The 23238-nt window shown below is 48.6% G+C and overlaps 2 protein-coding genes across 7 annotated transcripts in view; one reads left to right on the top strand and one right to left on the bottom strand.

Annotated features, from left to right (window-relative positions):
- CAMK1G (calcium/calmodulin dependent protein kinase IG) overlaps positions 1-1347 on the top strand; it is a 33477-nt gene extending 32130 nt beyond the window's left edge. Inside the window, exon 13 of one of the 2 annotated variants that reach the window (XM_037885120.2) lies at positions 762-1347. The gene's annotated coding sequence lies outside the window, so the exon portion shown is untranslated. Of the gene's footprint in view, positions 1-728 lie in introns of both variants that reach the window. The other variant, XM_037885119.2, reaches the window with a different exon arrangement.
- The window catches only part of LAMB3 (laminin subunit beta 3), a 121188-nt gene continuing 98395 nt past the window's right edge, over positions 446-23238 (bottom strand). For all 5 annotated transcript variants that reach the window (XM_043533806.1, XM_043533807.1, XM_043533808.1 and 2 more), the window contains 15 exons: positions 22137-22257; positions 20898-21086; positions 20625-20780; positions 19181-19377; positions 16184-16295; positions 15419-15791; positions 14551-14711; positions 12618-12826; positions 10630-10833; positions 9645-9789; positions 6834-7041; positions 5364-5505; positions 4745-4921; positions 3621-3774; positions 446-2134 (listed from right to left, as the gene is read on the bottom strand). In XM_043533806.1, the coding sequence (XP_043389741.1) occupies positions 2001-2134; positions 3621-3774; positions 4745-4921; positions 5364-5505; positions 6834-7041; positions 9645-9789; positions 10630-10833; positions 12618-12826; positions 14551-14711; positions 15419-15791; positions 16184-16295; positions 19181-19377; positions 20625-20780; positions 20898-21086; positions 22137-22257 (2682 nt within the window). In that variant the 3' untranslated portion in view covers positions 446-2000. The remainder of the gene's footprint in view (positions 2135-3620; positions 3775-4744; positions 4922-5363; positions 5506-6833; positions 7042-9644; positions 9790-10629; positions 10834-12617; positions 12827-14550; positions 14712-15418; positions 15792-16183; positions 16296-19180; positions 19378-20624; positions 20781-20897; positions 21087-22136; positions 22258-23238) is intronic.

The raw sequence follows: 23238 nt of genomic DNA, 5'->3' as shown, positions 1-23238 counted from the left end.
CCTATATAAAATGTGATTGAGGGAGTCACAATCCAGCTCAGAGGAGACAAGTGTCCATATCTCTCAAACCACCAGCACAGTCAGCACTGACTGGCTCCTTAGGCATTCTCAGCAGACATCAAGGACTGATTGGGCCATGAAACCTGAACTACTTTCCCATCCTTAGCTGGGATTCACCCAAGTCAAGTCTGAAACGTAGTGGCCCCACAGCCTCAGGAAGCCTGCACTGCTACCCAAAGCTCTGCTCTTGATTAGAAAGAGATCACCTACCAGAGGCACAGGAATGTCTGTGTGAGCATGGAAGTGGCTTTTTTTGACTGCAGATGAGATGAATTTGTACTACCGTAAGTAAGCACTAAGAAGTATTAGGATTAGACATTGCATGAAGGAAAATATTCCCCCAAACTAAGGTGAGGATGTTAGCTCAGTTCTCAACATCTACTTGGGAGAAGTCAGTCTTGCTTTATAGTACAGTTCCAAATTCTCTATAAAAGGCTAATAGATATACAGACATGAGCAACAAGTTACCAGTAGCTTTATGCACATCAGCAGAAAGTTATCAACCTGTTGGAGTCCATTCCAATTGATTAATCACTTAGTAATCCTTTATAAGCTGCAGATTAATGGAACCAAGCTAGCCCTGGTGCTGTAAGTTAAAGAAACACAGGCTGCAGGAACTGTCCACTGAAACAATTCTAACAGTGACATTGAACTCTCTCCCATTCCAGAAGGGCTGATTTACTGATTTCTGCACTTCACAGCCAGACAGCACTAGCACGAGGAGGGGAGACTGAATCCTGGCAGAAGCAGACAGAGAGCCATTTTCTCAGAGGAGAGCAGCCATGTGGTGGAGAGCTGCACACTTTTTACTCCGAAGTAATCCTTCAAAGCAACAACCTTGAAGAGTATCTGTCTCATGAGAACATGGAGCAGTTGCTTGAGAGAAGGGAGGTGTAAGCACATGAGGCTTCTGCTAGCACCTTCCATCTATATGACACACACGTCCTTGCACAAGGCTGTATCTTTGTTCTTTGTAGAGATTGTGTAGTTGTTCAATGTGTAACAAACATGCTGCACAGTATAATTCTTTTAAAGCAAAGCCAATGGTATTTGTTTAGTCTATACCTCTCTGCTAGGTTTGCTGCTTACTCCTGAGCTCCAGCATGTTGAAGTCCAATATCAATTGCCTCTCTTGGGTGTGTAGTTTTCCTCAAGCTGTGAAAAGAGAGAACTTGCTACCATCCTCCACCTATCTGATCAAAGTGAGGTCTGAATTCCCTGCTTCCACATCTGTAATTGTGTAATAAACACTATGCTTAATAAAGCTGACTTTTATTTTGTAAAGTGCCTGGTGGTTAGACAAGGAAGTGGTCTCTTAAACCTCCCACTGCAAATGCAGACCTGTTCCCTACAGTCTTCAGTTTGCAACATATTGTCTAAGTCCAAGCGGACGGTATCTAACTCCACCTGAGAGCACCACTGCTCTTATGTTTGTATAAATATGGCTTATTCAGTTATCTGCTCCTGGGCCTGGTCTTATATTTATCTGTAGCCTTAGTTCTGCTCCTCTTATGACTCCCTTAGAAGAACTAAATGCACTGTACCAGAAAAGTTAAACCTCAACTCTGGTCTTTTTCATTCAAAAGGTAAAATCCAGGTGCTAAAACAAATAAACATCCCCTGTCACATTAACAAACCTCATACAGAAATAACTCCTTCCAAAAGGCTTTTTTCATTAGTTATATCTTCCCCCTTTCCTAGAGCCCCCCAGGGTTGCTTCAGCCAGGCCATATGACATTCATTCTCTCCAGAGGCATTTTTGTCCTTTTGGGCTCCATGCTAGCATTTTCTAAAGCTACAGTAGTTCTGTTACCAAAGACACTAAGTGTGAGAACAAGAAAATTCTATGAGAGGGGATTAGCTATCCCAGTCAGTGTTTGAACAGAAGGCAGACTCTGCAATTACAGGGCAAGATGGAGTCCCAGCAGCTCATTGATTGATTAGCAACCGGTGTAGTAGGCGATTCTTTCATGGATATGACTGCTGATCTTTTCCACTTGCTCCTCCAGGCCTGCAAGGCTGGCTGACTTGATGATTAATGCATTGTTGCTTTTCTGAATTTCCATTTCTATACCTGAGGAGAGAGCAAGTCGGGGTTAGGGGAAGATAGTCCAGGAAAATGATATTGTGCCCTAAGGCCTTCATCACCCTTCTGAAAATCTACACCCTCTCAATGTAAGTCAGGAGAGCAATATGAGAACCCACCAGAACAGCCAAACACACTAGCCCTGCCTAGGACATGTCCAAACCAGTCAGTAAGTACATCAGAAAGCCACTGTCCAGGGCACTCCATAACATCAGTCAATGTTTCTTTCCAATAAAGCCACTCCAGACAGTGACCATTGAAGTCAATGGAAATTCCATTGCTGACATCAATGGCTGAGCAGAAACAAGCCCATACTGTATGCACCTTGTGTTTTAGAAGGGAAATTGCACACTAACCTATATCGCAACATCAAGACTCCTTGCTGAGTTCAGCAGTCTACAAACAGCATTAAGTGACTAAGCAGCAGCATCCGATCAAATCCCGGACACGGAGAGGCACCTTTGGTGAATGCTGTTCACTAGAGCCACTGCTTTACCACTGAGAGCAGTGCCACAGGTCTGGCCTGATAACTACTTGGGCTCAGTGCCATTCTCCAACTTGAAAGGCTCGAGCCTTCTAGCCAGGGCACTTAATCTGCAGCGTGGCTGGTACCCAAAGCACACTGAATGAGGCCCTTAGACATGAGGGCTGGAAATGAATGCATGGTGCATCAGTGTATAGGAGAGGAAATAGAGAAGCAGGTTCTTGAAGCTAGTCCATAGGGGGTTGAGTGGCACGGTGGAGTTGGTACATCGGCTTTTGCTCTCCAGCTGCAAGTTCCGATCCCTGCATGGGCCACAAGGGATTTGGTGGAGTCTCAGCCTCAGTTCCCCTTGCATGCCTCTCACAAAACTCCTACACCACTGGCATGGAGGGGAAAGGTACTGAAATTACACAGCAGGGCCCAAATTCATCCTGGTGAGGCCAGGGAGGAGCATGGCATGAGATTTCTATTACTCAACCCCATAATGTTGCACTGCAACATTATCTAGCAGCAACAGAAGCAGCGACCGGAGCTGTGCAAAGTGCTGTGAGGTTCAGTGAAGAGATGTGACAAATGGTGGGCACATTAATCAATCCCTTTGTCACGAAAACCACAAAGCAGAATCCAGTTGTCTGGGTTTCTGTGGCTAACACATTTGTCCTCCAAGTTCTTTACTTAGGAGGGTGTTTCTTGTACCTACAAGCAGAATCACTCATTCAGGGCTTGGCTAGATTAAGGGAATTTGTACTCGCGTAATTACATTACATTCCTGGGGCCAAACAGGGTTTACATAAGAGTGACTCACCCTGCTGGTTTACACCTACACTAGGGCTTTGGATCAATGTAGAGGGAGGAGGATGAGGAATATATAGAGAAGGCTTCAGCCATCTAATTCTGCACCACTCCCTCTCAGTCTCCTGTTCCTCTTCTAGTTCCATTCCCTCATCACCTGGCATTATGCTCTGACAAAGCCTGCACAAATTTACTTACTTTCCATCCTGAGCATCATAGCCCAGGTTTCTTCAAAGAGCGCTTTTGCCTCCCTGTCGATACTTTGGATCCTGCTGCCCTGCACTCCCAGTGTCGAACTCTGTCCCATCCGCCTCTTCAGCTCATCATATTTTTGTTTTACCTGTTCAAATCCCTGTGGGAAAGCGAATGAGCAGTGCAGGTGAACTCAAGCAAATAAATGAGATCCAAGTGATGAATGACCTCTAGACACTGCATTGGAGCTCTGTGTTATAAATGGCCATTATTACTATTATAGAGATATTAAAGACCATAATACATGTACATACTGGTTTCCAATGCCTTCATAGAAACCAATAATTCAGCATCATCTGGATTAACATGTTGCGTTCTGGTCACCCCATCTCAAAAAGAACGTTGCAGAAATAGGAATAAGAATAATCAAGGGCCTGGAAAATTCTCATATAAAGAGACGTTGAAAAGATTGGCATTGTTCACTATAGAAAGGAGATGAAGAAGAGAGACAAGATAATAGCATATAAAATAATGAATAGTTTAGAGTTGAGAGAGAGAGATCAGGAACTTCTGTTCTCCCTGTTTCATAACACAGGAAGAAGGGGACATGCAAAACTGATAAAAGAAAATTCCTTCTCACATGTGTAATTCAGTTGTGGGACTCATTGCCTCAGGAAGTCACTGAGGCCACAAAATTAGCTAGATTCAAAAAAGGATTGGATATTTCTATGGATAAAAAGAAAATGCAGAGTTATAATAGTCAATGCTAACAATTTTTGGCAGGGATATTAAACCTCATGCTTCAAGGCTGAAGTCAAACTAATTGTTAGACCAGGATGAGACCTAATGTGGGGGCAGATATCCTACTTCTGCTACTGCAGGGTTCTTACACCTCCCTCTAAGCGACTGGGTGCTGGCAATTGGCAGAGGTGAGTTAAGTAGACTAGATGGACCTTAGGTCTGAACCAGTCTGGTAATTCCTATGTTCCTAAAAACAGAGTAATTCACTTTCCATGCAGCATTCAAGTATGTTCTGCACTTGTGTGGCTTTGCTCCTGCATGAGAAGAAGAAGCTAGTAACAGATTATGGGCAGAGTCATTCCTAGGCTCTTACGAGACCTCCCTTGTACCTGCTGAGTGCTCCTTGCTTGCTCAATGGCTTCTTTTGCTCTCTGCTGAGCATCTGTGGCCTGCAACTGATTCTGCTCCGCCCTGTGCCGCAGTTGGCTGATTCTCTCGGTGAAGTTGTCCAGCTGACCAGTAATGTCTCTCATACTCTTCTCCGTTGGACCAAGGACAGCCTGGATCTGAAAGCCAAAGGTGTTTGGTATTTTAAAGAAAAACTCCTCCCAGAACATCCTTAATGATATATCATCCTCACAGGCACGCTTATGATTTATTATTGGTCTGTAATACAGACTCAGCAGTGAGTACAGCCCCCAAACCAGGGTCCTACCATGATAGGCTCTGTTTAGCTCAACAGAACAAAGACGGGGTAGGGCACAAGGAGAAAAACAGTCCGACTTTTACAGCAAGCCAATTTTGCTAGGATCCTGCCTCTTTGCCACAATGGTGGGGCATCATTGCACCAGCAGGGTAGGATGAAAATGGGCGGGAGGGGCAAGGATGTGATTAGTAACTTACCCTCAGTGGCAAGGCACTTTGCAGGGAGTTCCACAAGAGTTTCAAAGGAGCAGCGTGCAGGCCACGCAGCATTATAAGGCTAGGAATGCAGCGCACATCACTCACCTCATCAATGCGGAGTTGGATGAGCCGAAGGGAATAGCTAGAGCCACTAATAGTATGCTGGGCTTCCTGGAGCACTGTGTTTGCTTGTCTCAAATTCTCCACCACTTCTTCCATGTTGCCCTCTACAGCATTTGCTCGGTTCCTGGGGGAATGCAGTAGGGAAGCATAATTCAATCAAAAATGTATCGTTATCTTTATAATGTAATTATAATGACAACACATGATGAGGTATTGCTTTGTGGCTCAAAAGTTGAAAACCGGCAGAGGGGAGATAAGCTGGACAAGTGGAACATCTTGCAAAGAGAAGATGTGAAAAGCTTGTAATAGAAGCCAGAAGTCCTGAAGCCACTGTACTTTAACCACTTGACCATGCTGCCTTCCAAGAAGAGAAGCAGTGCTGTACTTCCTACCACTCGGACGAGAAGGCAGGATGGGAAAAGAAACCAAAGCCTCCATTAGAAGCACAACTGCTTCTAATACTTGGTAAAGTGGGGAAAGACGAATTATTTAAGGGGGAAGAAAGTGCCCAGTTAGTTGCTTAAAGCTTTACATCAGTTACACTGGCTGCCAGTTTGAAGTGAGACTTTTTACTTTCCCCTGGAATGTCTGCATGCAAAGCCAGACTCCCCTAACTCATCACACTCAGCTGGTGTCAGATGCTCTCAATGGGTTTACACTCTTATTGCATTAACCTTCTCTCCAGAATATTGCTATGATGGAATGATCATAAAATAAACCCATTCCAGCTCTACAAGGGTGCTCTGTTTTGTTTTTTGTTTTGTTTTCAAGGGAACAAGCCTCCCAACTTTCATCAGGATAGTAAATACGCCATTTAATGCTTGCGTCCTCTCCCTTAGTAACTGTGTGATTATAATGGAGATCCCATTACTGAGTCCCTGGAAATCCCTGTTCAGCTCTATCATCTCTCATGATAGGAGCTCAAAGAAGCAAAAAAGGTTCCCATTGGTCAGGGAAAGATCCCCCACCCCAATATCTATAATGAAGGGACGTCAGACTATTGTTATTAGAGGCAGGGTTTATTATTTGCATTGCAATATCAGCTGGAGGCACCAGTCAAGACTGGAGTCCCATGTCTCTAGGTACCGTACAGACACACAAGCTATGGGGCTAGAATCTCAGCTGATACAAATCAGCACATCTCTACTGAAGTCAATGCAGATTTACACAAGCTAAGGATCTGGCCAGCAGTCAAATGCAATTTGGCTCCAGTAATTCTGGCAACATTATCCCAACCATGCTGTGTAACGTGACTCAGGCACAACCAAGGTGAATCTGGGAGTGGGAGTTGCTGGAAGGCCACATGGACAGCGAGCAGCAGGATTGAAATGGGGAGTCTCTCTCTTCTGGAGGGACTTGAGGAACGCAAATATAGGGCCACTTCCATCCATTTCCAAGGACTCTGGGTCAGGCCCATAGACTCTCATCCCATTAGCTTAAAGCCCAGTTTACCTTGCCTGTTCAGCCTCTTGCTGAAGCCTCTTGGCCTTAGCGATATCACCAGCTGTTTGGGTGAGGATGCTCTCAGGACACTGCAGCTTAGCAGCCAGGTTTCGGATCTCAGTCATTTTCCTCAGGACGGCAGCAGTGTCCGTTGGGAGGCGGAGCGAGAGCACATAGTCGCTGACCTCCTGGATGGTGGCAGGGTCGGTGGCTGGGTCTAGAGAGTTTACAAACAAACAAAAGTCAGGTAGAGCTGCAAGAATAGCGTGCGGGCAGGTCTGGGAGCACAGCATGGGGAGCCAGAAGTCCAGGGGACAGGCAATGCAGCAAGTGACTATAAACACCAGGTTCAGGGGTTACGAAGTCCCAGCTCCTCTAGCTCCCGCTACCTCCTCATTCAAAGAGTTGCATGTGTCTGCCAACATGCGGCCAGATTACCGCTAACTTAGTCCATTAGTGTATCCCCCATTTTACAGTCCCTCCTAAGGGACCCTAGGCAGTACTTCTGCCAGAGCCACTGGCTAGGCAGATAAGATGTTCTGTATGTCCCAGCTGTAAATCAGTCTTTGTGGATCCTACTATGCAGGCAGGGTTTCAACCGTGTGACAAAATCCAGGAGGTGACTCTTTGACGACTGACCCCTCTGAGCTCAGGGGAGGCAGATCAGTTGAGCAGAGAGACAATGGGCCAGATTCAGCTTTGCACAAGTCAGTGCAGGTTGCTGCACCAGCTAACGCTAGGCATAAGCTTGACCCATGGCCTGGAATAAAATAAGAACTTGTTGAGATTTAACTAAGGACACTGCAAAACACTTCAGCCAAGCTTCCCGCCAGAGTACTAAAACAATACCTTTGATTTGACAAAGAAATCTGTGCCTCTAAACGTGGAGCACAGTCTGACACTAGCAACGGACTGAGCAGCACATGTATTCCAGGACAAGCCTTCCCCTCTATCACCACTGAAGGTAACAGATCTGAGAGAGAAGAGCTGTGCACATCCCAAAGGACGCTGCGTTAGGGATTAGCTGGGGCTTGGTAATCTCTGTAATACCTGACAGTGCTGATTTTCTTCTTCACCTAATTCTCATAAGGTTGATCCGTTATTAAAATCTGCTTATGAATTATAGGTCATCCCACTGGCTGTGGGACACAATAAATTCTTTTAATAATCTGCACCATAGAAGAGTTGCTTGAGTGCTGCTGGAAAGCTGGTCTAGGTCTGAGTCCTGTGCAAAAGCCACCATCATAACTGATGCTAACTGAGGGCCCTCAAAGGCTGTCTCAGCATCGAGGCGAAGAAGAATGTACTCTGCTCTCAGATGCTAGGATAGAGGTGTAATGGCAGTGGAAGACACGTGACGAAATCTCTCCCTGCTATCGCTATACTGTACCTACTCTGTACATGGAGTGCTTGGTGCCCCAGGACTGTCACTCCAGCACTTTTCACCTCTACTAAATTCAGTTGATTTGTTTTTAACTGGTTTTTTTCCACCTTGGAAAAGGAGAGTGGTTCCTGAACAGTTGCGGGAAGCGTGGCCAGATTTCTCATTAAGTTCTACAGTACAGAAGGCCGAGGGCTAGCAACTTGTGCCCTCCCTACAGCCACTTACGGTAACTTCACAGATGGCATTTGGAGGCCATTAAGGCAATGGGCTAAATCTGTCCCTGGTGTAACTCCATGGAGGTCACCAGGGTTACACCACCAGTAGTTAATCTAGTTCTGTGTGAATGGCACAATCAAAGCTTGACTCTGAAGATGGTGGTCATGGTCAGACTGTACTTTCACTCCCCAGGGGAGAACTAATTTAAGTTTCAGGTGCTGAAGGCCCAAACCTTTCTAGATATAGTCAAATACCAGAGCTGACGACATTCAACTTATATCAAATGTTAGTCCATTTTTGAATGCAAGTCTGCTGTCCGGGGCTCATGGTGCATTAGTGACATTTACACTCTTAGGCAAAGCAAAAGCAGCACTCCCTTTAAAAATGGTTGTATTAGTGTTAGACTAAGAATATTAACCACGTCTGATTCCCCAGACAGTGCAGTGTGAACTGATGCAAGGATGACAGTGGGAATTGCAAGATATTATTAGAACTAAGAGAACTGTCCACAAAAAGGCCCAACGCCAATCAGAACTTGCTTGTTCTCAGGTCTCATTGAAACTCGGACTGCAATTCAAATATTTGCAAACCTTTTGAAAGCTCCTGGGCCTTTTTTCCAGCAAATCTGATGCCAATTTATTTTTTCCTTGCAACACGAATTAGGTGAAACTGAGACCTTTTCACTGAGTTTTGGGCTTCCTTTGAGCTCTATGTACAAAGCAAACCTTGGAGGCGTTCAACGTACATGGATCAAAACCAAAGCAAATATTTGTACCATGAGACAAACCCCTGGGTTATTATTTCCCCGGCTCTTCAGAAAACACATCTAGGGAGCTAGAGCTGATGGGGATCCCAATGGCCTAGTGATTATGTAACTCTTCTGCCAGGATTCCCTTTCTCAATGCAACCAAGAATTCCTCTCATGAGATTTAAAGACTAAGCAGAGAATACAAGGCCAGATCTTCAAAGGCTTCTTTAACTGTACTCAGAACTGGCACATCCACTGTAACCAGCCAACAAACCCTTGCCCAGGTGAACAGGTGTAAGTCAGGTTGGGGGAGTGATTCCCTGACCTGTTCTCACCTCTCCCTGCTCTTGTGGCTAAGGTTTTCCATCCACAAAGGGACAAGCACGGGCATGCTGTGGGCTTAGTTAAGGAGTCCCTTAGAGGTTTCCCCTCAGTGTCCTGCCCTCACATGCATGGAGACTAATGGATTTACCTGACAGGAAGTTGCGGACTTGCTGGATGAATTGCTGGATGCGTCGGACGTCTCCTTCTATCTGGGTCCTGGTTACACTCACTTGGTCCCCGAGACGTCGTGCGTTGCTTTGGATTTGGTTTGCAGCTGTTTCTGCTGCCCTGATCTGCCAACAACAGTGCCCCCAATAAAGTCAGGTTCTACTTGGCACAAGACAGCCTAGAAAGCTCACCAGCCCTGTCTGGGCTCTGCCACCAACTCCCTTGGGCAAGTCACTCCACCACTCTCTGTCTTGGTTGCCCCATTGTCAACAGATTGGAGGAGAGGCTTGAGGGATAAAGATTTAAGATAGGATTTTCAAAACAGACTTTCAATGGGACTTGGGCTTCTAAGTCACGAGTCTCCTTGGAAAATTCTGCCCTTAGCATGTGCAAAGTGCTCTGAGATACTCAAATGAAAGTCTGCAGGAAGGGACTAATGTGGCTAACGTGTACATGCTGGGTCCTAACTAAGGATGGTGCAGAGAGACTGGAGCATCAGAGCAGCATCAAAAGACTTGAGAAGTTTAAGCTTTCTAAACCCGCTCTCCATCTTGCATTGCTGCCCTGGAAATTCAGTGAGAACAAGCTCCCTGGTGACCTTCCCTGAGTGCTGGAAACACCTGGAGAAGAGCTGTTCCCTGGGTATTTCAGACCTTTGGCTTCCACTCTCAGAGGGAGCCAGGACATGCAGAGTCAGCACAAAAAATGACCACTTTTTAAAAGAAGTTCTACTAACATTTCCAAGCCACCCAGGAAGTTCAGTTTTGGGTGAAGTTTGAGGTGAATTATTTGAGCCCTGCCTGGGTAAACATGCCTACCATCCCCTTCTCTGCTTAATGAAGGTGACATCTCCATTGCAGTGTATCCTGGGAGCAGGTGAACACACAGCATGTATGCTAATCAGCCCCTCCTTGCTGTTACCTGTGGAAGCAGACACCCCTGAGCTCCTCATTCCCTGTACCTACCATCTGCATGGTCCGCTGGAGCTGAGTCTTTATGCCATCGAGCTCTCTGGTGGTCTTCTCAGCAGTTCTGACTGCGCCACTTGACAGCGGAATGATCCCTCTGCAGCTGAGGCCCGTTCCGCACCCCGTTGTGCTGTCCTGTGGACACAGCTCCCCGTCACAGTGCCCAGGGGTACAGGCCTTGGATCTGATGCCACTGCAAATCTAAACACAGAGAGAAGCTGCATGCTGGTGAGAAGGCTCTGATGGTATTGGTGCTACTTCACCATCAATGGCACAAAGACTACAGTGGAGATGAACCTTCCAACACAGACACAAGAGAACAGGTGTATCTGCGTATCCATGGGTGCACAGTTCTTTTAGGACGATTTCTGGTGTAGCATTCAGCATGGGCTTAGAGGAGAGCACATGCAGGCGGGGCTATATATGAGTGTCGTGCAGGAGTGTAACAGAAGATGCACCCAAGAACAGTTCATGGAGCGTAGTGAAAGGTAATGTCTTGCAATACGGAGCAAATGCACTGTGCGGGGAAGAGTTTATACAGAGCAGTGGAGGGTATGCATAGACAATTGTATGTAACTCAGGGAGAGCATCCCTGGGTACCGTAGAAGGAGTATATATTTTTGGAGGCAGGTACGCACTCGCTATTTGGCAGCCGTCAGTGGCAAGGAACAAATGGTATTGACTCCTGTGCTCCAGTTATCAGGTCTGTGGGCAACAGAAGAAGCTCCGTACAACACATCAGGGTGTCTAGAAATAAACGAATACACTTCAAAGGGCCAGGGCACACCTGGTCTCCAGGTTATACGTGATGCCCACAAATACCCTGTAACCCACAGGGTTTGCTTGTACAGACGGCCTTAGGCTGAGAAATCCTAGGGGGTACTTCTGCATGAATGGCAAAGGTTTTGGATTGCACGTCGCCTTCTAACAGTATCAGTGGGGTCTATTTAATGAGGAGGCCAAGAGGAGCAGCCTGTGAGGGTTCAGAAATGGCGCAGGGACTGTCATTTACCCCCTTCCTGTCACAGGCAGGGATCTTTCACATGGGGGTGGCTCTGATGCTGTGAAAAGCAGCGAGATGAATGAGTGATGGTCTCCACAGCAACATACATCAGGAGACGCTGAAATGTGTCTCCATGGCAATAGCAGAGCAGCGTAGGGAGGAAAAAGAAAAGGAGACCTTGAGCCGAAACCAGACAGCTCTTGGGGACATAATGCAGTGAGAACTGCTGGGGCAAAGTTTCACTAGTGGGGAGACCATCCCGTGCCTTCGTATCTGCTGTTACCAGGCAGATCAGGCTTGACAAAGAGCAGGCATGACAAAGCCCTGGCTGGGATGATTTAGTTGGGGATTGGTCCTGCTTTGAGCAGGGGGTTGGACTAGATGACCTCCTGAGGTCCCTTCCAACCCTGATCTTCTATGATTCTAAGCAATGCTCAACCTTGGCTCAGCTGAATAGCACCTGCCAAGAGCCCCAGGACCACACCCCTTCGGTACATAAAATGGGGCAGAGGGATGCAACCTGTGGATGCTAGAGATCCCAGCATACCATGCTAGGCTGCTTGGGTCAAGGTGGAGCAGTGCAGGCTGAGACCTCTACCCTCGGTGCCCTGCAGCCATGTCTTAAAAATGAGAGCGTCTCCGAGACAAAACATAGACCTGCACTGCCGGCAGAGGTGCACCTACAGCATGGGTAGACATGCGCAAGCCAGCTTTGGTCTAGCTAGCTCAAATACCAACAGCAATTAAGTTTTGGCCTCAAGACTAGACACTTAAGTATCTACCTAGGGTCCTGGGTGGTCTTGCACAGCCTGTGCTGACGCAGTTTCAGTGCTGTTGGTACTCAAGCTAATGAGCTCAAAGCTAGCCCTGGTTTGTACACACATGCTGCCGTCACACCTCTGGCCGCATGTAGACGTATCCTTGGCCAGACATGCTTTGACCACCCCATTTCAGCCTGCAACAGGATCCATGTCTGTTTCACCTTATTTATAGTTGGTGTCAAGTTGGGGAAGGAGGCCATCTCGCCCTGGAGGGCCTCCAGCCTGGACGGGTGGTCTGTAAAGCTGCTTTCCAGCCCCTCAGTCATTCTCCGGTTCTCTCTGGATTGAGCCAGCAAGCTGGAAGTGCCCGTTATGCGGTAGCTGGCGTTGGTGGAGCTCTGGTACGCAGAGCTGACAGTCTTGAAGGCTCCTGCAGGAATAAAACCATGTGCAACGTGAATGGCTCCATGACTCATCCATGCAGCAGAGCGACCTAAACCATGGGATTGATTTTAGCCTGCTGGAGAATGTGTGGTGGGGAAGGGGGAGGAAGCTGCGAGACTGGTTAGTCACAAGTGTAGAGATTAACGGTCCTTTTATTGATTGCTTCACTGTGAACTGCAGCCTCCCTTGTGTGTCTAATTCTGTCTTTGTGCTAATGGCTGTAAACAAAACCAGAACAAAATACATAGAGGTCCCGATCCTGGGCTGCCCAGAAGCAGGTGGCAAAGGTGGCTTTATGGCACGTCTATGGCTTTCCCACGCCAAGCCTGGGGACTGACAGGGCCTGGAGTAGTCCATGGGGGGACTGCTCTCTCTCACACCCATCTAAGAGGGACTGTCCTGACAGCATGTGATCACGTGATGCCCCGGCCATTCCCACGTTCCCCTAGCCAGAAACCCTCCACTGGGATCCAGAGGAGGGGATGGTGTAGGCACGGCTGCAGGACCTTCGTACCCCTCTGTGGTTATTCTCCTTTGCTGGAGCAGAGCAGTGTAAAGTGGCCATAGGGGGACCAAGGATGTGGCCTCACAGATGGAAGGAGAGGAGTGACCCGTACAGGGCAATGAAAGAGTGAACTCACTTTAAAGTAAAACAAAAAATGCGGAGGATTCTGGATGGGATTCTAGATTTCAGTTGAACCCAACATCTCAAAGGGAAGCTCGTTACAAACCGCTGGGAAGCTCACTACAAACCGCCAGGCTTTTCTTGGTTTCCTGCTGAAGCTACTACGATTCTCAAGTTCTCCATCTGAACCCACCAATCCGCCCAGCTGGCTTGCTGAATGGAGGACCCCTTTGGAATCACGGCAAGGGAGTCCTGCTTCCTCTCTACTGCTCCACAGAAGCACAGACACACACACCTCAGCCCTCAGTGGGAGCAATCAGGGCCTAAACCTTGCTCAGACAGCCAGAGACTGAGAGAAGTAAACGGAACTGCAGAGAAGAAAGATGGAATCTGCCATAAGCCTCCGAGGTCATTCTCCAGCGCTTCAGATCAGTGCTTTGCCAGAAAATCCAAACAGAAGTAAACTGTGCAATGAGTCAATGAGGGAAAGCCGAAAACAATAAGAAAGAATAAGAAATCTTTAGGGAACTAGCTGTAGCAGGGATGTGGAGGCAATCCACCAATATCATCATCACAAGACTTAATTAGCTCTTCCCAACAGGGTCTGACAACCACTTGGCTCCCTCTTCTACCCCATCACTTTTTCCATCTGTGCAAAAGCTTCATTCGTTCTCCTTCCTTCCAGTCCTGGTGACAGATTCTCAGAGGGGCTTTTATTTCCCTTTTTCAATTAAGCTCAGGCTGTGTTTTAGGAGAGGTGCTTCTGTAACATCCAGAAGAGAGTGTGTGCTGCCTGGGAGGGAAATCAGCTGGACTGCTGGGATACCAGCAGCAACACTGCCTGTGGCTAACCTTTCTGATGCCTAAGCTTTGGAGACAAATCCTACCAGCTCTAGGTGAAAATTGCTGATGAAAGCTTCGAAGCTCAGTGGAAAGAGTACCCCTAACCTGCATAACTATTTGCTGGTCCTAAATTGCCCCTCAATACAGTGATGCTCCTCACCCACCCAACTGGTGGAAAAGTAGCCAGAATTGCAGTCACCACGGATGGTAGAGTACAACTGCATTGAGCCAAAACTGCCTACCTGAAAGGTCTGTGTGGCGGCTGGCTTCAAACTGGGTCTTCTTAATCTGGTACTGCCCATTAACGAAAAGCAGGCTCTTGTCCAGGGCTTCAAGATCATTGGCTAGAGAGAAGGTGTCATTCACAAAGGGTAGGTCAGGATTTATGCCCTGGACCTGCTGTCTGAAATCGAGAAAGGAGAAAAGAAAATGAACCATATTAGAGAGCACCATCTGTCCGTCTTATGTGTATTACGTGCAGAGAGCCCAGCTGAGATCAGGGCCCCATTGTGCTAGGCGCGGTACACACATAGCAAGAGAGAGCGGAGAGTTCCTGCCCCAAAACTTTTGCATCCGAATAGATACCAGACAAAAGATGTGAGGGGAAAAAGAGGCTTAGGCAGGGGAAAGGATTTCTCCCGATCATAGAGGAGGTTGGTGGCAGAGCCAGGAATGCATCCTCAATCCAAGGCCAGCACTGCCTCTCTGCCTTATCTGTCTGTCTAATCATCTGGAGCAATAATTTCCCTAGGACGACCTGTGCAAACAATGGGAATGAGGGGCTCACAGTCTGTTCTACAGTCTGTGGATTAGGAGGACAGATAGGTTGGCAGGATGAGCACTTATGGCAGGACCTCCAAATTGTGCGATCACTGAGCCAAGCAGACGTATTTTAAACTGAAGAAGAGGCAAAAATGTTAGTGGGATTAAATGTGTAACACGCTAAGTGTGCATGTTGAGCCCCTCTCTAGTATCAGGTCCACACAGGATAAGAGCCTCCTACTGCAGCCAGCCCAGGGAGTTCTTCCTTTCACTCAAGTGGTAGAGGCCGGTATGGGGTTCTGGGCACTGTGAACGGATCATCTGTACAAGTGAGGAGGAGTCCTTTACCTGATTGCAGTGAGCATGCTGGACACCTGACCCAGGCCCTGCTGCGTCACTAGGGGGTTGCCGAGGATCCCCTGAATCTGCTGAACATTGCCTTCTGCTTCCAAGACGCGAGTGCTGAAGCCAGCGCCCCCCGTTCCCAGCTGCAGTCGTGAGGTGGAATTTCTCAGGCTGACTTGGCGCAGGCCGAACCGGCGAATGTCGCTGTCGTAGGCCTGGAAGCAGGGGTGGCACGTCTCGCAGAGGGGATAGTTGCTGCAGTAACCCCGCTGGCACTGGTCGCAGTGAGGCCCGGTAAAGCCAGGGCGGCAGAGACAGCTGCCTGTGGTCTTGTCACACCCCATCCCCTCCGTGCCCTGGAAATTGCAGTCACACTCTGTTGGGTGGAGAGAGGGAGGTGAAAGCCTGTGACAGGCAAGGCAGTGCTGCTAAATCAGATCCCCATTGTATCCCACTTCCCCTGCATGGACCCTCTGTGGAAAGGAATTAGAGTGGTGAGCCCCAACATCTCACACCTTATCCAGGATGCAGGGGGGAAGGCTCTGGCATGGAAGGTGGCAGGAAAGGACCCAGCAGGAGGTAGTACTAGACACACGGAGGGATGGGAAGAGGAACAGAGACACACAGGGGGGGCTGTTCCAGAGGGGAATGGTCTCGTCTACCAAAAGCAATAAGGTTTCGAAGTGGCAGGACAAGGGCCAGGAGACATTTTTAGAAACAATAATTCCCCGGGGCTGAAAAACAGTGATAAAAAACTATTGTACGGACCTCTGCATCCTGTCCTGACGTCACCATAGGACCCATCTGGACAAACCCGCAGCTGGGCAGCGGAGCAGGTACGCCCCACGAAGCCTTCCTGGCACTGACACTGCCCTGTGAACTACGCCAAGAGAGGCACATCAGTGAGGAAACAGCTTTGAACTGTGTCTGCAGGGAGACAGGGGGAAAGCCCTCCCTCGCTTGTTCTTGAACCAGCAGATCACACCCCCTCGTAGCAATGTCCCTTGGTAACAGGACTAGTGTGCAGAGTCCCCAGCAGTGGCAATCCCATTCTTTCCCGGGGGAGACTCAGCTACTTATTCAGCCCAAGTTTTTCCCCCTCTCACTTCCATTTCACGTCTCTCTTAGTGACGCCCTTCTGCTGCAGGGCCCAATGCTGAACTTAGTCACCCCTGAGTGCCTGAAGTTACATCCATAAGGGTATGTCTGGGCTCTGAGCTCGAGGAGACAGCCCCGCGCTAGCTCTCATCAAGCTAGTGGGAGTATGTGTCCTGACGTTGGGAATCACACTCCCAGCTCAGAGCACAGACACCTTACGAGGCCTGAATCCTTCCAGCCCCTGTTGGCTTGAGCACTTTTGACAACCCACATCACCAGTGTTTGAAAACGTTGGCCCGAGTCCCATGCTAGCTGCGATGAGAGTTCTCCTCCCCGCTGCGTCTCCTGCACACAAAGAGCTCTCTCTCTCCATTACCCAAGCCCTTCTGCTCTGACACATCGGCTCCGAATCTTTACTAGGCCAAGGGCGAGAAACAAAGAATGTAGCACAGGATTTGATGTTTCTGCCATTGGAAGATGCTGACCTTACAGACTGTAGACAATGCAAATGCAAGGATATTACCATATCTCACATTGACACTATGGGGGAGGGGGAAGGGAATTGGGGAGAGATCATCAGCTGACTTTAAGGAGGGAGATGTGAGTCCTTAGACATGTGTCCCCACACTGCTCTGACTGGTGACCATAGCTTGAACCATTCTAGGGGCTCACACAGCCTCTGAATCACCCTCAGTATCTCAGACCCCTGCAGTGCCCAGGGGAATGCAGAAATACTGACTTTCATTTCCCTCAGTCTCCACTGTGCATGCCCAACTCAACAAGGCCCCTTTCCAATGCTTGTATCAGCTGGCAGTCCTCTGCAGCCAATGGATCCATTGCATGTTCCACTCTCCCAACAAAGGGACGGTAATTAAGGATGAAATACCGGCCTGCTCTGCTTTAAAAGCAGATGATTTTGCAGGCGCATGCTGCCCCTTATCCTGCCCCATACAAGGGCTAGGGTCAGTCTGCAATGAGCCATCCCAAAGAAAACTCCAATGTACAGTCCTTGGAGAGGAAGACCCTCTTTCCTTTTCCAGGGGAAAAGAATCAACAGACATCCAGTTCTCAGGGACGGCTCTAATGTAAAAATACAACCTAGCTGAGACTGGATTTGACTCAAGAGACTGGGACTCAAATCCCTGCTCTGCCACAGACTTGCTGTGACCCCTGCACAAGTCACTTAGGTTCCCTGTGCTTCAGTTCCCCACCTGTAAAATGGGGATAATAATCCTCCCTTTGTCAGTATCCTCTGTGTTGACTGTAAGCTCTTTCAGGCAGGGACTGTGTCTTATTACGTGTCTGTTCATCTCCTAGCGCAGTGAGACACCAGTCTGAGCTAGCCCCTAGGCATGTTTGCAACACAAATAATCAACAAATAATGTTGATTCCAGATTTCAAACAGCCCCATGTTCGAGATGTTCAGACCTCAGGTTTTGGTTCTACGTAGGATAGAGGAATCACCCACAAAAACTGGATCTGGATTCGATCCTCAATCCCCAGTTGTTTGATTTTAGGACCCACCTCTGATTGTTGCAATTGGCATATTTTTCCTAATACATAACCTGAATTTTCCTTGTTCTCCTCTCACTGATTAATGAGGATAATTAGTCCCCCTTCTCCCACAGCTTAAGAGCTCCTATTAGGATTTCTTTGCTAAAGGGCAGACCTTTAAAATGGCTTAGCCTTGTCTTTGTAATTACCGGTTTGTCTTCCTGCACTGTATGAAGGGCATGATGGACTACAGACAATTGCCGGGTGCTTTAGGGACATGTGATGCAGCCCTTTCCTAAAGGAGAGAGGCAGGTTCCATAGAAAAGTGGCAAGATGAGACCATCTAATAAGCGGTCTCAACTCTGTGATCACTCGGTGGCACAATACCATGTCACCGCCCCACACAGCAGGGGCCCTCGCGTGCGCTGCTGCTGGTGACATCCTCAGCTGTTCTAATAAACCAGCCGGACCAGTTCCAGTCTCAGAAAGATCCATTCAAGCCAAGAGCAGTGCCAGCAGCATTAACAGGATTATTTTTAGAGGTGATTGAAAAACAGTGGGGAAAGAGGGAAAACTGTAAAAAGTGCGCTGAATTTTTTTCCTCCTTTTTTTCAAAATAGAAAGTTCATCAAAATTTTGAAATTCATGAAATTTCAGCCAGTTCTAATTAATATCATTTCCCCCCACTTGTCTATGGTATTTATATGGTCCCCATTACTGTAATATCTGAGATCCTTTCAATTGTTAATGTATTGATCCTCATGGCACCTCTGTGAGAGCTGTAATCCTAATTTTACAGATGGAGAACTGCAGCACAGAGAGACACAGTGACTTGCCCACGGACACACAGGATATTGGTGGCACAGCAGGGAACTGAACCCAGGTCTTTCAAGTTCTAACCTAGTATCCTGACCCATCATCCCACCCACGGCACCAAGCTAATTGTGCTGTTACACAGCCATGGTCACTAATGGTCTAGGTGCTATTTGACACAGGGCGTTCGGCTACTGACGGGGCAGACGGAGTGCAAAGTGCTCCCCGGCAGCGTTACATGAGATACAATGACCCCAAGGGTTGCAAACTGTGCCCTGTAGCACAGTGCCTGTCCACGCCCAGGATTCCCACACTGCTGCCGCCAACCTAGCTCCCTAGGATGAAATCTGGGGTCCGTACCTGGTTACACTGTGGGCTGAAGGAGTTGCGAGGGTCGCAGTTGCACGGCTGACAGCCTTGGCCGCTGGCGATCTTCCAGTGATTGGCAGAGCACTGATCGCAATTGGCTCCCACCACGTTGGGCAGGCAGAAGCACCTCCCTGTTTCGTCGTCGCAGGGTGCGTCCTGGCGGGTCCCCAGGATGCTGCAGGCACACTCTGAAAGGCAAGGGGGCTTGTTCAGCCAGCTCTGTCGTTAGAACTGGGCGATGACCACTCCAAGGCCTGGGGGTTAGTCGGGCTGCTTGGGGGGCCAGATTCCTGAAGGGATGTCTGCTTTAAAGGGGAAATGAGCATGCAGGAAAGGTGCAAGAGTGGGGTGAGTTCAGGGGACCACGGGACGGCAGCACAGGGACAAGGCAGGCCTTTCTCCCAATATTCAGAGACAAAAGGAGGCAGCTTCTATACCACCGCCCCGTGCCAGAGCCTGGTGACATCGGTGCTACGTATCTGGTTTAATACAGTAGTGTCCTGTCAGACAATGCACCATGCCATTGAGGTTATGACTCCAAAGTCTCTGTGACCCTGGGGTCCCCCCTCCTCCAACCCTAACCAGGGCATGACAAATGCACGGAGATCGTTGCATCCAGTCTTTTGCTGAGCTTGTTCCCCATGCCAGTGACTGAACCTGAGCCCATGCTGCCACCTGCTGTAACAGGGACGCCGCCTCGCTGCAGCCCGGCGCTGTCTTTCGCAGCTGCTGAGGCATTTGCAGAATCCCGTGTGAGATGCACAGGACTAGCCGGGCGTGCATGTGGACCTGGAGGTCCTGGCTCTGTTCAAACGAGCACGCAAGGGTGAGAGTGCATCCCACCCCCCACGCTCCGAACCACCAGCCGGTGAGGCTCATCAGAACAGGTTTTCTCATCTGGCCCCAGAGGGCCCAGCTTGTTGCCAAGCTGAAAACCAGTTCTCTTCCTCAAGACTGGGACGCAGCCACTGCAGGGGCTGGGTTTTGCAAACCTTCGCTGGCCGGGTCTGCAAGCCCCACCCCGAGGCTGGCTTGGAAGCTGATCCCATTCAAAGCTCTCCGGGAAGCCACGTAAAAGGGCTGGGTTGGACCCACCTTTCTGTTATGCCCTGGAACCAGGCAGCCAGGACGCACCATGAAGAGGCCTCTGCTCCAGGTTCAAGCACTGACAGAAAGCTCAGGGTGCTTCTGATTTTACCCAGACAACTATGTTCCCCCACCACCTTAAAAACCCACTTTCTCCTAAAGCCAATGCGTGCATCTGCTTTCCAAGATTCATTCATTTCAAGGCCAGAAAGGACCCTTTGATCACATAGTCTGGCCTCCTGCATAACCCAGGCCAGAGAATTCCCTGTTGCCCCTATACTGAGCCCAGTAATTTGTGTCTGACTAAAGCATCTTCCAGAAAGTGGCGGTAGTTTCTGTGCTCACTCACTGTGGCATCCCAGGGGGTTGGCATTGGTGAGCTGGGTGAATCCAGGCTTGCAGAGATGGCAGCGGTCCCCTTGCACGTTCTCCTTGCAAACGCAGCGTCCGGTCAGAGGGTCACAGCTGGACCCAGGCACCGTGCCGTCCGGGTCACACTCGCAAGCTGAAAAACACACACATTACATAAAGAACAGCGACAAGGAGACCACGGAGAAATCGCTGGGAGTGGAAGGGGCAGGTCTCCCAAGGAGATGGCCAGTGCCCAGGGAATGCCACTTACGCAGACAGGCTTCCGGATGGGTGACATCTTGCCGCTTGTTGCGGAAAAAGTAGGCCTTGCAGCTTTCGCAGTTCCTCCCCGCTGTGTTGTGCTGACAGTCGTCGCACACACCTCCACTCACCCCACCGCTGGCTTGGTACGCAGCTGGGTCAAAATGACATGTCTCCGAGTGACCATTGCAATTGCACCCTAGAAAGTGAGGAACACCCCGTTTAAACGCTGATCATTCAGAAACCGCCAGCAGCTGGAGTTCTTCCAGCTCGACGCTAGATGGCATTCTATCCTCGTGCATCACATTCACAATAAGAAAAGGAGTACTTGTGGCACCTTAGAGACTAACCAATTTATTTGAGCATAAGCTCTGAGCATAAGCTTTTGTGAGCTACAGCTCACTTCATCCTTAGAGACTAACCAATTTATTTGAGCATAAGCTTTTGTGAGCTACAGCTCACTTCATCCGATGAAGTGAGCTGTAGCTCACGAAAGCTTATGCTCAAATAAATTGGTTAGTCTCTAAGGTGCCACAAGTACTCCTTTTCTTTTTGCGAATTCAGACTAACACGACTGCTACTCTGAAACCTGTCACATTCACAATAGCTCTTAACTATAGTGCAGCATTCGGAAGCTGGCCCTGCCAGGTTGTGTCTTTGAGGGAGGCTGTTGCTGAGGCTGTAAGCTCCTTGGGACAGGGACTAAGCCTGGGGGAGGGCTGTCCAGCGTGTTAAGGCCCTGATCCTCATTGGGTCCTCTATGCTCTACAGCAATCCTAATATAGCATAATATAAAATAAATAACAGGAGCAGATATTTCTGGGACTGGTTTTGCAAAAGCCATATTCGGATGGTTTGGATCAAGGTCTATTATTATTCTAAACCCACAAGTTGTTCAGATGAATGGATTCAGATTTTTGCCCCGCTCTAATCATTGCAATGCAATTAGCTTCTTAAGAAGATTCAGAAAATTCTCAGTGTCCAAGTTAGTTCTAGCCATAAGAACTTGACATGCTTTTCCAAGCTGAGCACAGACAGCGTGGGAGAGAAAAAGCCAGTCACTGTGGGTCAGGTCTAATGGTGCGAACCAACCATTTTTAGATGGTGATGGGAAATAATAAAAAATAAAGGGAATTAAATTCATTGTCCAGCCACAGCCCCAGAGTTACATCAGACAGATTTCAACTGGTCTGAGGGGTTTGGCGAGGGTGAGAGCGGGAAAGAATGGCTGGACAATGGACAGACATACTCCGGCATTCATTGGGGTTGCGGTCCTCTGCCGGTCTCCAAGGCTGGTCATTGTAGAAAGCTGCACAGCGATCACAGTGTGGGCCAGCGGTGTTGTGCTGACACACACAGTGTCCGTGAACCTGGAACAGAGAGAAAACTTCACACCCTATTCGCAGCCAATCTGTTAGCTCACTGTGACACACACACACACCCCTACCGCACTGGCAGTAGCTACTCCTTCTGGCCCCCCTGCTCATTCCCCAGTTAGAGTCACCTCTTCTTCCCGTCAGTCTGTGAGGACCAGAGCAGTGTGGGAACAAACTGCTGCTAGGAAATAGATGTAGATACGGCCTGATGCTGTTAACATGAATTCCCAGCAACTACACAAGGTATCTAATGTCAGGGGACGAGTACGTACACTAGAAGCCAGAAGCCTGTATTGGTGAATGTCATCTAGGTATGAAATAGAGTCAGCTAGGAGCTTCTGGGAATCCTGGAGCCAGGGAAAGTGAAGGCTTGCAGTGGCAGAAGGTGCAGTTACACCCTCACTTCACCGCTATGATATGCAGCCTGAGCGCTGGTCTACATTACAGAGTTAGGTCGACGTAAGGCAGTTTACGTCAACCTCATTCTGTAAGTGTCTACACTAAAAAGTCGCTCCCGCCGATGTAACTCGCCCGCTACCCCGACTTATCTCCACCTCTGTGAGAGGTGTAGCGCTTAGGTTGACATCGTTCGGTCGACGCAGTGTCAGTGTAGACGCTGGGTTGTTACATCAACTTGCTGCCTTTCAGAAGCCATCCCACAATGCCCCACAATGCCAGTGAAATCAGTGCAAGCGCTCCTGGTGAGGACGTGCATCGCCGATGCAAGGAGCATAGTGTGGACATGCAAAATCAGTTTAATTACTGCGGTGGCTGTAAGTCAATGTAACTTAGGTCCACTTAATTTTGTAGCGTGGATTTGCGCTGAGTAAGAATCCATGCAATCAACAAGCACCACTTCGTAGACATTTCCACCTTCCTCTTTGTGCATTAAAACATTACACACTGTGTGCTTTGCCCTGGCAAAACTGAGCCAAGATGATTGCCAGACCTGAGCAAGCAAAAGAGCTCTGTTCT

The sequence above is a fragment of the Chelonia mydas genome, chromosome 21 (genome assembly GCF_015237465.2).
Source record: "Chelonia mydas isolate rCheMyd1 chromosome 21, rCheMyd1.pri.v2, whole genome shotgun sequence".
NCBI lineage: Eukaryota > Metazoa > Chordata > Testudines > Cheloniidae > Chelonia > Chelonia mydas.
Note: the sequence above shows the minus strand (reverse complement) of the source record. Positions and strands in the feature narration are given on the sequence as shown.